The following is a 13,752-nucleotide window of genomic DNA, read 5'->3' on the forward strand; positions in this document are numbered from 1 at the left end:
AAACGTAAAAGTACGCTCAGGAATATTTGGACAAACCCAACAATTTTGTACGATGGAACTTGGGTAGATTTATGTCCCGATAGTTTCCAAGCAGATAACCGAGAAGACGCCTGAAGAAAGAGGCTTTCCAGCTAATATGATCAAGGCATGCTAGGATTAAGGAAAGGTTGGCCCGCGAATCTCAGCTTGAATATCATCCGTCTCACCAGTCCTTGCGGCAGGCCAGTTCCAATTTGCCTCTCCCATGACAATGGCAAACTTGCTTTTCCACCGCAGACTAGATTTCCTAAAAACATTTCCAGAGAGAAACTCACAAGAATTTCGAAATCTTGAATTTGGAGTCCCCTCTAGAGCCGAGACTTCATCAATAATAGTTATGATTATTTCATCAATAATAGTTATGACTCAAATCGAAATATTTTATAATGGATGTAGAACTCTCTCTCATGATAATGTCGCTACTCAAGCCCAAATATGGTTGCTACGACTTGTTACCTCTCTACACACTTCTCCATGTAATAATAAGTATGAAATAGTGTTTATATATAAATATAAAAAAAAGTGACCAATTTTTGGCATCTTATAGACTTAATTAATGAGAGTAGCGTTGGTCATTTATGAACAGAATTATCGATAACATAGAAAATCGACAGCTTAAAGGAATTGACAATCTCCGATGCAACCTTTAACAGAATAAAGTAATGGTCAATAAGATAGGGAGTAAAAAAAAACGGTCAGGATAATGGAATTGATAAAACTGTCAAGAAAGTGGAGTTAATGTAACTGTTTGTAACCTTTGTTTGTGATATTCATTTGTAACCTCCATTGGTAATTGTTGAAGGTAGGCTTTAAATAGTAACACCATGTTCTTTGAAAAAGTCCCATGCACAAATAAACAAACATGTTATCTTTTGAATCTTACACTATAGTTATAGGTTTCAATCGAGTCATCGATTAAATTCTAGCGTATATATTTATTGTAATTCCTAGGTGCTTCGTCATTGATTATATTCTAGTACTGCATCTTTATGTTCTCATGTTTTGTTGTCGATTAAATTCCTGCAAAATTTGTGTACTTTTGATATCATTTGAAGTAGAGTTGTCAATTCTCTTGTCCACCTATGATTTTCTGTTTGAAATCGTCACAAAATCTATCTTTTAATAAAAACTAAAGAACGACTTTTAGTAAAAGGTATTTCATTGCAGAGCCTAATTCCAGTGAAACATTTTTTTTTTTGGCATGCTCTAATGGGACCAATGTGGTCAATTATAGGAATTACAATGCCAATAACAAGGAATCATTCAAAGCCTGATCATACTTTGTGTAACAGCTCAGTTGATACGATTACCCAATTCAAGACCTCAATTGCTCCAACAGCAGAGCCAAGCCAAGGGGGCAACGCTGAAATCCTACGACACTATATGACAGAATAGGTGAGAGAGTTAGCATTAAACCCCACTTTGGTAATTACCATGAAGAGCTATTCAAGGAATGGCGAAATAAGATGGCGGATCATATAGTGAGACCCATCTCTAATGCGATCAGGCTGATGGTTGTCAATGCAATCAACAAGGTCATCTCCAGGCCTAGGACATCAAATCAATCCGTTCCGATCCAACTCAATACAACGATTTCCAAGTATGTTCTCCAACTGTTAGTCAATTGAATAGGCGGAATAATTTATGCAAAATGATCACACCACTAGTGACAATTTTGCAAAGGCTTGAAAATTCTATTTACCCTCAACCTAGGGGCAGTAAGGGCAAGTTTATTAACTTGCGAATCCCCATCAAGTGACTAAACTTGTATTACAAGAATTTGGTCCGATATATAGGAAACCACATTTGAATTGGGTTGACACTATACCTTACACAAGAGAATTTCAAAATTCTTGACTTCATTGTGTTCACTAGTGAGGATGATCAATCAACTGTTGAACATGTTGGTCGATTTATTGCCCTATCTGGAGAGGTAGGAACAAATGCATTCTTAAGACTTTGATTGTTCCCTTTGTCATTATAAAAATTTTCCTTTACTTGATATATGAATTTATCTCCTAATTCAATCCATACTTGAGTTGAGATGGAAAGATGATTCCATTCTCAATTTTATAGAATGATACATAAGGTATCGATCATTGATTTCGACAAAATCTATCAATACGATAATAAATTAGTCGATTATTTCATTGTTTGATTCAAGAGAGTTAGAAATATATGCCTTACTTCACTCTTAGGAAAAAAAAATTACATACTTAGTTTTCAATGGATTGAAATTCAATTTTAGAGAAAAATTAGAATGCCAAAATTTTGTAGATTTATTTTAATTGGCAACGGTGGTGTCTAAGTATAAGCAACTACTTAAGGACAAAGGTAGAGGGCTTGAATATGCCAATGACAAGGGAGCAAGTAATTACTCTTAATTATTTAATGTAAAATAATTGAATGATCAATGAATTATTCAATTCTTTTAAGAAGAGGCAATTGTCCAAACCGAAAAATGACCAACTTTTGGTTATTATGGACTTGTGATAGATTTAGTCGATTATAACAAAGTTTGGTAATTTGTAGATAGAATTATCGAAAACCTAAAAAATCGACAACTTAGTAAATCAACAAAACGTGGAATCGACAATCTCAAATGCAATTATAAAAAAATAGTAACCATCAACGTAGTGGAATAAAGCAACTGTTAAGATAATGGAGCTAATAAAACCGTTAAGGAAATATAGTCAATGTAACCATTCGTAACATTTATTTGTAACCTCCGTTGATAATAGTCAATTGTAGGCTTTAGAAGGTCACATCGAATTCTTATGGTAGGCCATCGCACACGAACAAACAAGCATGTCATCCTTCAATTATCTTTAATTCCTACAGTATAGTTATAGCTTCTAAATTTACATCGTCAATTAAATTCTGATGTGTTTTTAAATTATAGTTCTCATATATGCATTGCCAATTAAATTTCGACGCATATTATTACTGCAATTTTTGAATGCCTCATTGTCGATTAAATTTTGGCGTTACATTTTTAAGTCCTCAAGTTTTGTCGTCAATAAAATGTCGGTGAATCTATCTCAAGTAAAGTTGTCAATTCCCTTGTCCACCTTTGATATTTTGGGTCCAGATCACAAAACGCGTCCTCTTTAATAAAAATCGAAGAGCAATTTTCGATAAAAAGGTATTTTGATGGCAGATTGAATTCCGGCAAAAACAAGTAGACCTGTCACCCAGACGTGGATAATCATGATTTTCGTGAACCAAACCCTCTAAATTTTTTGGGTGGAGTGAGTAAAGAGGGAAGATGAGAGGGGCCACGTGCAAGGCGCAGTTGGGGATGAAGGAGAGGGGAGAGCAGCTAACCATGGTTAGGATGAAGGGTACGTACCTTAACGTCACAATTTGAACGGGGTCAGTTGCATTGCGGATCCCCAGTAAACCACCTCTTATTTTAAAGCCCGGTTCCCCACCATGTTATCTGTATTTCCTTTTTATTCTTTCTTTCTTTTTTTGGCCGGAATATTAACTGGGAATAAAATCCAAGAATATCGACGAGACGAGCTGTAAGATTTATATCAGGTAAGAGCGATGCATCAAGGAAATTACTTCCAGTGATGAAAATAAACAACAGAAAGATCCAAGAATATCGATGAGTTTATGAAACTTCTATGAAAAACAACGAAGAAGAGAATCTTATCTTAATAGAAAGTACAAAGCTCCAAATCATTAGCATTGTGAGGTAGGAGTGTCTTAATTTCTCCTAAATGATGTTGCGGGGTTATACAATCATCTGAAAATTTATTTTACAAATTGATGCGATATATTCTTATTCAAATTTCGCAATTATCGCATACAATAGATTAAATAATCTTGTTGAGTTTCCACGCCATCTCGATTGCACGTGTTCATCTTCCTCATCTTCCTCGCTCAAGGTACCTGTCAATCTTAAATACTGGATGAAATGAGCATCTTACTTAGTGAGCTAAATGATTCTCAGACATCTATTGTGTTAGGTAAAAGAAGAGCAAAGGGGCGTGTACATATCGTCATCCTTTTACCGATTCCAATTCCCAAAGACAGACTGCAGAGTTTGGTTCTGGTCTTTGCTCTGGTAAGAAAACTTGGGAGTGAGTGTAGAAAAGAAAAAGGAAAAAGGAGAAAAGGAGAGGAAAGGTGAAAAAAAGAGATATAAAAGGTAATGCAGATAGGCGCCAGGGGACGACACATGGCCTTGCTGTCGTACTTAAAATTCCTGGACTCAAATGGGGTTGATTTGAGCTTCACGGATCCGCTTTTCTCGCATCCCTCGCCCCAGGAATGTATCCCATCAAGGCCCTTTGTTGTATCCTCCTCTCCCCTCTCCTCTCCCTGTCGAGGAAACCTCAGCTAACTCGCTCCTAACTCACCCTCGCCCACTGTCTCTGGTCAGTCTGATTTTCTCAGTCCTGGAAGCTTTTCTCTTCTCTTCTCTTCTTTGCAAAAAGACCAGAGAGGGTGTTTTTCTCCAGTAGTTGCTGTTCCTTTGGCCCCTTTGTTGGGTGAGACTCGATAGTTATGGGGAAAGAGAGGTATTGGGGAGGTGGAAGACCCTCCAAAAGAGGTGGAGATAATCAGAAAGAGACCTCTCCTGGGTGCATGTGCGCTGTTTTTCATCTCTTTGATTTTCATCAGTTCCAGTTTGCCATAAACCAGCAGCCTTCCTTCAAGTTCGGCTCTTCTCTTCCTGACGAACCCACCATTCCTAAAGGTAGCTAGCTCTCTCTCTCTCTCTCTCTCTCTAGCTTGTCAAATTGGTTTTCAACATTTTATATAAATGTCACCTCGTATCGTCTCAGGAACAGAAGCACCAAGGAACAGCTTGGAACTAGAGCAGCCTCAGTTGGAACCCAACCGGAAAGATGGTGAACTTTGTTTGGATATCCCAGTGAGTGTGCATGCTTATCGTCTTCCCACATTTTTTCTTTGCTTTGAAAGTGAGTAATAATGACATGATGATGAGAAGTGGGGGGGAAAGAACCTTAACGCTCGTTCTTTGGATTTCTTTTCTATCTTTAAATTACGCAGATGGGCATCCAAATCAAAACCGGTGGAGACAGAAGGTCGAAGCAAGAAGGTCATTGCTGCGACTCCTCCTCTTCTTCCGCTGCTACACCTGAAATCGCCAGGACTCCAACTCTTGTGGCCCGGCTCATGGGGCTCGATCTTCTTCCAGACAGCTGCTCATCCTCCCCTAGAGTCTCTTCAACACTTGAGAGACCCACCACGATCCCTGGAAAGTCTCCTTCACTCTCTGGTCGACCTCGAAAGCCGCGGTCGAGCGATCAAAAGAGCTGGTCGGAGAATTACGGTGATGTTAATGCGGGAACTCGGTCTTTGCCGGAGACTCCGAGGATGTCCTCCGCCAGAAGATCGGTGGATGCAGATCGCCGTCTCTCTCTCCATATTAGCAAGGAGAACTTAAATTCGAGCGAAGAATTGGAGTTCTCGCGCTTCACTACGTTGAGGAGGAAAGAATTCAAATGCGAGGATGAGAACAGAAGCCCGAGTTACTACGCGAGGCAGATTGTGAAGCAAGTGAAGGAAAGTGTTGGAAGGAAAGTCGGAATGGATATCACGAACGTGGTCAGGAACAGCGAACAAGGAAGAGACTCAAATGTTGAAGCTGTGAAGAAGCATTTCAAGTCCAGGAAATCTTCCTGGATTGGTGCGAAAGCTACGGAAGACAACTCGAGCCCAGGAAAGCAAGAACAATCAATGACATTTTCTCCGAGGCTCAGACTCCTGGAGATGAGGGAGAAGAAAATAAGACCACCATCGAACGTGAAAGATCAAGTTTCTCAAACTCCAAGACCAGGTTCGTCACCACCATCTCCAAGCAATGTCATTGAGCTTCAGGTGCAACCCACGAAAGGTACCGTGAAGCCGAAGCCTCAAGCTCCTGAAGGGCAAGAGCTGAACCAACGCAAGTCCTCTGAGAAATGCAAAGCAGCGATGGAACGGTTCAAGAAGCCGTCCAGAGCATCGACTCTGAATAGCATCAGGAACAAGCAAGAGGAACTATTTGTTCGTCCTACACAAGCTGCAGCGACATCATCGCCGAACGCTCCGGACAAGAAAAGGAAGAAAACTGCATACACCGGCGACATGCGTAGCATCGCCGTCGCTACTCTTCTCCCAGTTAAGAGAGATCCTTCCCCTCCGGCAACTAAAATCCCCCAAAAGCAGGTGCTTCATTTCTTACCCATTTCCAATTTTATATTTTATTTTTTAAAATTTTATAGTGAACGTAAAGCTAGTTTTCTCTCCCTTTTTTCTTCTTCTTTTCGAATTTTCATTGGGTCATGCATTTTAATTGCGGCTATTGTTATAGTTTTTAGTTATGAACTTTATGGGCGGTGGTCGCAGGTGCATGGTGCTCATGCCTCAAAGCAGAGTTCGCAGTTATCTGGTGGTTCGAGCCCGCAAGAAGCGACGCACGTTCGCGGCGCCCGAAAAGGTGAAGACGACAGGTCGAATGCTGGCGCTTCCTCCGCCACCACCGGAGCTGTGGCAGCGGAATTGCAGTACGTCACCCTGGTACTGAAACATTTAGGCATCGAAAGGCCCACATCATTATTGGCCTTCACGAGGTGGTTCTCTCCATCTCACCCGCTCGACCCGTCCATTTTCGAACACCTCGAGCTGTCCTCCAGTACGTCCCCGACGGATGGCGGTGCCAGCGCTGCGACCGAGATATCGAACGGTCAATTACAACACAAGTGCGACAGGAAGCTCTTGTTTGATATCTTGGACGAGATCTTGGTTGAAGTTTTGAAGCCTTGTCTGAATCTGAAGCCGTGGGCAGGCGCATTTGAACGGCACAGTCACCGTCATCATCACCGTCACGATAAAGGGTCACAGCTAATCGACACATTATGCACCAAAATCAAGAGCTTTCCGAGAGCAGACTGCCGAGTCCTTGAGGACATCGATGCCTTGATAGACAAGGACTTGCCTCACATGAAGCACCAGAGTTCGAGGGCGTTGGAGGAAGAAGGGGATGGGTTGGTGGCGGAAATCGAGCGGGACATACTGGACACGCTCGTCCAGGAAACGGCCGCGGCCATGGCCATGGCCATGGCATGAGGACAAACGTGGATGGGGAGCGTGTGGACCGTACGGAAAGCGGGGTCGAGGCTGTTCAAAAGATGACGAGACAGCCGACCCAGAAAGCATATGGGTCATTCACGTGACGAGATGCTCGATGTGGGTCAGACCACCAGGGTGGGATGGGGGACTCCTTGGAAAGGGCTCGGCCGATTTCCACGTAGGACGCGGGTTTGGAAGTTCAGCTCGCGGTCGCCCCGACAGGACGCGGCCCCCGATTGGCTCAGACCCCTTCTGGGGCAGAGGAACCCATGCATTTGCCTTTTGTATATTCTTCCGGAGGGGGAGGGGAGCCTTGTAATTAAAGAAAAATCTCAATAATAACGTTGGCGTATTATTACTATATATATTCTAAGTAGTGGTAGCGCTCCTATGTTGCAGCTGCGAGCGTGCCGTGGACTTGTCCCACATGCATCGTGCCCGGATTCAAAATTCTCGATGGGGCAGCATTATGATAACGTCATGCGCGGGTCAGATCATAACACGATCGATCCGCTTGGGTTGTAAAGAAATGCGACCTGGCGGGGCTCTCGAAATCAGTCTTTACTTAGGATTAAAAGCCAGAGGAAATTAGTTATGTCCCAGTAGTCCTTGTTTAGTCCTGCTTGGAACGCCAACTTTGACACACAACGAGGCGCGCAGCAACGGTTTCTTGGACGTACTGCTGCTTCGAGTCTCTCGAATTTGTGCATATTGGGGCGGACATACATCCCGACTTGCTCGCGGAAACACAAGGTACGGCCTGTCCATAGGTTTGCTCTACGACTCTTTGCCTCTTGCGTTGCCTAAGAGAACGGAGGGAAATCCGCTAGCTTCGCTAGCGGGCCAGGATGTGCGGCCATCCGTACCTTCGGCAATCATGATGTCCGGACACCTCCGGGGCGAGCCCGAAACCAATCTTGATGGGGGGGGCTTCTCGTGGTCCCTTTTGGGCACTGTTCATCCGATTGCAGCGTGTGGCGACACGAAACTTCTTGGTGATTTCTACATAAATCTTCACATGTGAATACTTTGGGAAAAAAGAGAAGACGGAAGTGATTTTTCACGATGAATACATTTATTTTTTTCAAAACCGGATGCGAACTTATTGTAAATTGCTACACGCTTAATTACCCAAAAGCTAGGACGACTTATGTCGAGTCGTGACAAAAGCGGCCGCATAAGGACTTAGCTAGGACATCCAAACGATTTCCAGGGGGGACCATACAAGGCTTTGAAGCACCCTTCCTGTAGTATACATGTTTGAAAAGTGAACATGACCGTAGGAAAAAAAATGCCCCCGTGTTGTCTTTAAATATTAAATGAGGGGGGAAAGAAGGTCGGCCAATGTGTAAAAATCAAACCAAACTTTTGAATTTTCGCCCTAGAAATGTAGAGGGGCACTTCAAGATTAGAAATGTCGTCCCGGCCAAAAAAAATAAATGAAAATGAAACAATAATGGAGTGCTCTTATTTTATATCCAATGTGGAGGTAACATAAGTCGCTTGAATGAGACTATCGATGTTTGTTTTTTTTGTCTAATAGCTCGAGTTTTAGACAATAGTTCTTAACATTCTACGAGAATCTCGACCATTCAATTAATAATCTCCCACACAAGCCTAAAGGCTCCAGCCTCAAGATCTTATTCCATCTAACAACTTGAAGTGTATTTGATCATGCAAAAAAAAAAATATTTAATCTCAAAGAATGGAGAAAATTATGCCCACAAAACCTATTGTACAATGGTTGATTTTGTTCTAAATTTTTCAACTTAGCCAATTTAGTCATAAACCCTTTCACAATTTTTAAAGGTAGACCTTCTAACGATGACTGGAAACTGGCTGCCGACACAACTCCAATCAAGACAATGTCCTTTTGAGAAATTTTAAAAAAATTAGTTGTTATTTTCTTTCTTTCTTTTTTCTTTTATTCCTTTTTGTAACTGTTCATCTTCTTAGTGTTGTTAGCCACAGTGAGAGCTTGCAAACCCTCATCTAAATCTAGCAGTGAGGACCACAACACCCTCACTGACATCAGTGAGGGCTTGCCCTCGCCAACCACAATGAGGGTTTGTTGACCCTTGCCGACCGTTGTGAGGGCTCATAGGCCCTCGCCCGTTGGACAACAAGGGTGTGCTAGCCCTCACTTGTGGCCGATGGGGATCATTGGCCATTGCCAAGTCTCAAATACCCTCATCATCCCTCTCCGAAAAGATGAATAGAGGGAAAATTAATAGAACATAAGAAATAGAAATGAAAAAGGGAAAAGAAAGAAATAAAAAAATTAATAAAATTTCTCAAAACAATATCATTTTGAGTTCAAATCATCCATATCAGCTGCTACTTGTGTTACAGTAGCGATTTTTGACCAAAATTAGTTGAAAGGACTATATTAGAAATTAGTCAAAATATTTAGGACTAAATTGGTAAGATTAAGAAGTTTATGGCTGGTTTATGAATTTTTGGATAATTTTTTCAAGAAAAAAGAAGTAAGTGTACTGTAGAATTATTTTCATCTTGCACAATGGTGCTTTTCATATGCCGTTATTGTTATGGTTCAAATTAATTAAATACGAAAAATCTAACATAACTTATGACCAGTCTTCTTATGACAATCTAACAATAATGAAATAGGATATCGTCATCTCCAGTTTTATAGGACACTAGACTCAAATCTCAGATAAGGGCCATATTTTGTCTTGTTTTTCGATGATTAGATTACAAACATGGACATATATATGTGCGCGCATGAGATTCCCAAAATTTGTCGTTACCCGCTCAAAGATATGGTTTGAAAAGAATCTCGGTTAATCGGAAAGAAAGGAAAATATGGCCCATAACTAGAGGTAAACCCTCAAGCTTTATCTTGCATTTCTTGAGCACCAATGCATCGGATTCTCATACTTTTCAACTGCAGTTGGCTCGAAGAACTACTGCAATTGTGGGCGACATTGTTAGTGCAGGAGTTGTCCCGTCTAATTCAATGGTAACCCACAGTACATTAAAAGAGGGGCCCCAGCAAAGACGTATGGCTACGCCGCGGACGCTGCATGCTACCGACGCGAACGTGTCTTATGGCGCCGGAACTGCCAAAACGAAAGAGGTAACATGAGAATCCACCCGTAAAGTTCAAGGGCATCAGTCAAGATGTCTCGCTTTCCCAGATAGATGTTAGATGGGAGAGTTATAGTGTCTGAGAGCAGTGACATACTCCCCCGTCGGTGCAGTAGAAGAGGAAGGTGAGGGAATTAAAAACCAAGGCGAGGGGAAGAGGGGGGACACGACGCCCTGTTTGAGTCAATGGAAAGGCGGAGAACAGTCAGGGCAGGTCAGGTTTTTAGGACCGTATCTGATGCGTAAGCATTACGTGTTGCCTTCTCGAGAAGCGACAACGCCCGTTCATCGCCATTTATTGCTCGACCAGGGGGCGAGGAGAGATGGCATTGGCAGAAGAAGGTTAACATCTTACGGAAACAGCAGCAGCTCAGCTGCTCAAGAGCCGAGCGAGCGGGAAAATTCAAATGCATGGCGTGTACAAACGCAAGAGCGTGAAAAGCAATGGAGGGGGTAGGCCAGTAGGCTGGTCGCGTGCTGACATAGTAGTGAAATTCAATAATGGGGGGCGGATTAATGATGAGAGATTGGAAGGATAGACAGTAGCCGATGGTTGCTTGCCTTGCTTATGGTTGACCGAGGGTGCATTTAATGAGATGTTTGGAGGTTTTTGAGGAAAGACTTTCTTGGAAGGCCTATAGATCTGTTCTCTTCTAAGGACCAAACCGCATCGCCTCCCTAGGGTCTGCTGTTATCTAGGTTCGTGAAAAAATCTTGTCCCGGTCGATGGCTATATTTAGGTGTCGAAACTGATGTTGGTATTTATTGGGAGCTTTTAGGGATTGATGGTGACCATGGACTGTAGAAGGGAAATCGCTAGGACTGCTGCGGAAAACGAGATGCGAAGCTTGGGGAACTGCAAAACCTGGGGTCGAGGGTAGAGCCGTATGGTCAAACTATATATTTCCCCCAGTAGCTTGTTGATAAAGAAGTCATACGGACTTGAGTTCATGTGAATAATTGGGAAGATTGTAATAAAATAGTCTTTTCGGAAATGAAGAGTTCAAGGAGGCCCGCCGTGACTAATATTACCACCACTAGAGAATGAATAAAGTAGAAGGATCAAAGCTAAATTGAGGAAAAAACTCATACCTCTGAAAGGAAAATGAAAATGTTAGAGAAGGAAAAAGAAGGATATATGCTAGAAAATTTCGAGTTCCAATATGACATGGTCCCTTGAATATTTTAAGACACAAATTTTAAGTTGCCACACCACAAACGAGCATGCGCAAAATTTCTTTTTTTAAACAAATACATATAAAAAACAAGAGTTTCACTCTAGCACTCCCGAAAAATTTATTTCTATGCCTTAGGCATCAATTGCCTATTGTGATCTAAAAGACATCCAGAAGAAAGCTCATTTGGAATTTTGTGTGCAATCCATATTCATACAGGCGTTCATTGTTAATTTAACCTAGGGTTTTTTTTCTCGTTGATATTCAGCTTAGATTCACGTCATAAAAGATTATATGCGCATTTGAGGAAATTATTCCACCCATTATGTTTCTATTAATGAAATAGCCTCTGGCCTATTTCTTTTCACCGATCTCCACAAAAATAGCTTTCTGCTAGTGGAATGATTAAGTTTGAAGATCAGCAAGAGTACCAGTAGATGTCATTTTATTTCCCATACAGTCTTCAAAACTAGTAGATAAAATTAGTATATCCCTCAAGTTCCAGCAAATCACAATCTAACAAAAACATTCATGAGCAGCTGACGAGTCTCACTAGTAAATTTTACTAATTACTTGAATAATCAGCTTGAGCAACCTTCAATTTTCGTCACCAAATTCATGACTTCCCTACTGGTGCATTTGTACAAGCATAGGATACTAATTATGCTCGTATTTGTTGTTATTAGTGCAAAATTGAATGATACATATTCCAACTAAAGATTTGGTTTTGTTTATCAGCACAAAGCTGCCATTAGCATACTGGGCACTTGTGCCCAAGACTAGATTATTATTCACCAACAAACGAGTCAAAATGCATTAGCCTGGTGAACTACTTAATTAATTATAAAATGATTATAAACTTGCTATCTAGCTTCCAAATATATTCCCAAAATTTCCAACTGCCTTTTTGGTTGGCAACTAACCTTGGATTCTCGAAAGAAGGAGACTCCACACTCATATCAGTTTATCTAATTTTGAAGACCGTTCAGATAGTACATAAATCTATGCAAAACACAGAAGACACAAACTGGGTGCTATTGGTGGGCCCCCACATAAAGAAAAGAAAATAAAAGGAAGGTTGAATGGTCAAAGAAGAGAGGACAGAAAGAGAAAGGGGTGCACTCAGCTCATTGAGGCCGCGAGCTCCCGCGGAACAAAAGGGGAAATAAAAGAAAAGAAAAGAAAAGAAAAGAGAGAAGGGAGGTTTTGCACGCGCACACCCGTGATTAGCATTGATATTGATATGCGATATGAAAATAATACGAAACGATACGTCAACATATTATTTTTCATAAAATAGAAAATTTCAATATGTTGAGACATATTATAAATATGCGTAATAAATGATCATTTTTATAATTATTTGAATCAAATTAATTTGATTTAAATTCTTAAATAAATAAATAAGAAAATTAGAGTGAATTTATACTAAAAAAATTAATCCATAATTTGTTAATATCATTCATTGTTTTAATTTAACAAATTTAATTTCATTCCAATAATCCGTAAAACTTTAAGAAAAAAATAAGAAATTCACTTTCGAACTCACGTATTAGAGCGTGTCGAAAGAAAAAAAAAACTTGGGAGTGAATTATGTCACGAGAAGTGAGAGTTGGAATATGTTTTTCCATGTTTCGCCCTTTATTATTTTATTAATTTTTCGTCTTTTTACATATTTACATTTTGATAACTTATTCATTGATTTTTTTTTAAATTGACCTATTACGTGTTGGAATCACGTGAACTCGCGTGTTGGAATTCCTGACTCAAGTTTCGGAGAGTGTAGGGAAAGTTGACCAAGTGTCGAATTTTCCGACATATGAAAATTGGGTGTTGGAGAGTGTTGGACACGTGTGAGAGGATTAGACATGACATAAAAGTTTTTGAATAGTGTTAGTACTTTCATGGCATGCCCTTGTCAAACCGATTTGACTTCACATCACAACATGTGGTAAGTACTTGCTCCATTATTCATCTAATCAGAGTAGTTTTTGGAATTATATAGTATATTTGAAATTTTGTAAAAATTGAATTGCGAAATTTGATTTTTGAGTCGTCAAGCTATGGAATTTCTTGGAAATTGTGGATTGTGGTATTGTAGAGTCATGGGTTTTGATGGTCATTGATTTGAAGCAATGGTTCGGTTGGAGTGAAATTTTGAGGTTTCTCTTGCGAGTCTATGTTACGTTTAGATTTGAATAATCGCTTCAAGTGAGTGATTTGTTAGTGCATGAGAGTTATTTTGATAGCGTTTAAGCTTAACTTAGCTAAGTTGTAGTTGAAATGGTGTCTTACTCAATTTTGATGTTGTTTCTCGCTTACATGATATGATTGT

General features: G+C 40.5%; 1 protein-coding gene across 1 annotated transcript; it reads left to right on the top strand.

Moving 5' to 3' along the window:
• The first annotated feature begins 4,247 nt into the window (after nt 1-4,247).
• On the top strand, nt 4,248-7,494 carry LOC104449319. The gene is made up of 4 exons (XM_010063440.3): nt 4,248-4,750; nt 4,839-4,927; nt 5,068-6,228; nt 6,409-7,494. Exons 1-4 carry the CDS (start codon nt 4,558-4,560, stop codon nt 7,126-7,128), a joined length of 2,163 nt encoding a protein of 720 aa, XP_010061742.1. The 5' UTR covers nt 4,248-4,557; the 3' UTR covers nt 7,129-7,494.
• Nucleotides 7,495-13,752: the final 6,258 nt, after the last annotated feature.

The sequence above is a fragment of the Eucalyptus grandis genome, chromosome 1 (genome assembly GCF_016545825.1).
Source record: "Eucalyptus grandis isolate ANBG69807.140 chromosome 1, ASM1654582v1, whole genome shotgun sequence".
Taxonomy (NCBI): domain Eukaryota; kingdom Viridiplantae; phylum Streptophyta; class Magnoliopsida; order Myrtales; family Myrtaceae; genus Eucalyptus; species Eucalyptus grandis.

Bases quoted from the DNA above. Each gene is read 5' to 3' on its own strand.
- LOC104449319 (XM_010063440.3), top strand. From the start codon at position 4,558: ATGGGGAAAGAGAGGTATTGGGGAGGTGGAAGACCCTCCAAAAGAGGT. The intron at 4,751-4,838 runs GTAGCTAGCTCT...GTATCGTCTCAG, and splicing joins CGAACCCACCATTCCTAAAG to GAACAGAAGCACCAAGGAAC. The intron at 4,928-5,067 runs GTGAGTGTGCAT...TAAATTACGCAG, and splicing joins AACTTTGTTTGGATATCCCA to ATGGGCATCCAAATCAAAAC.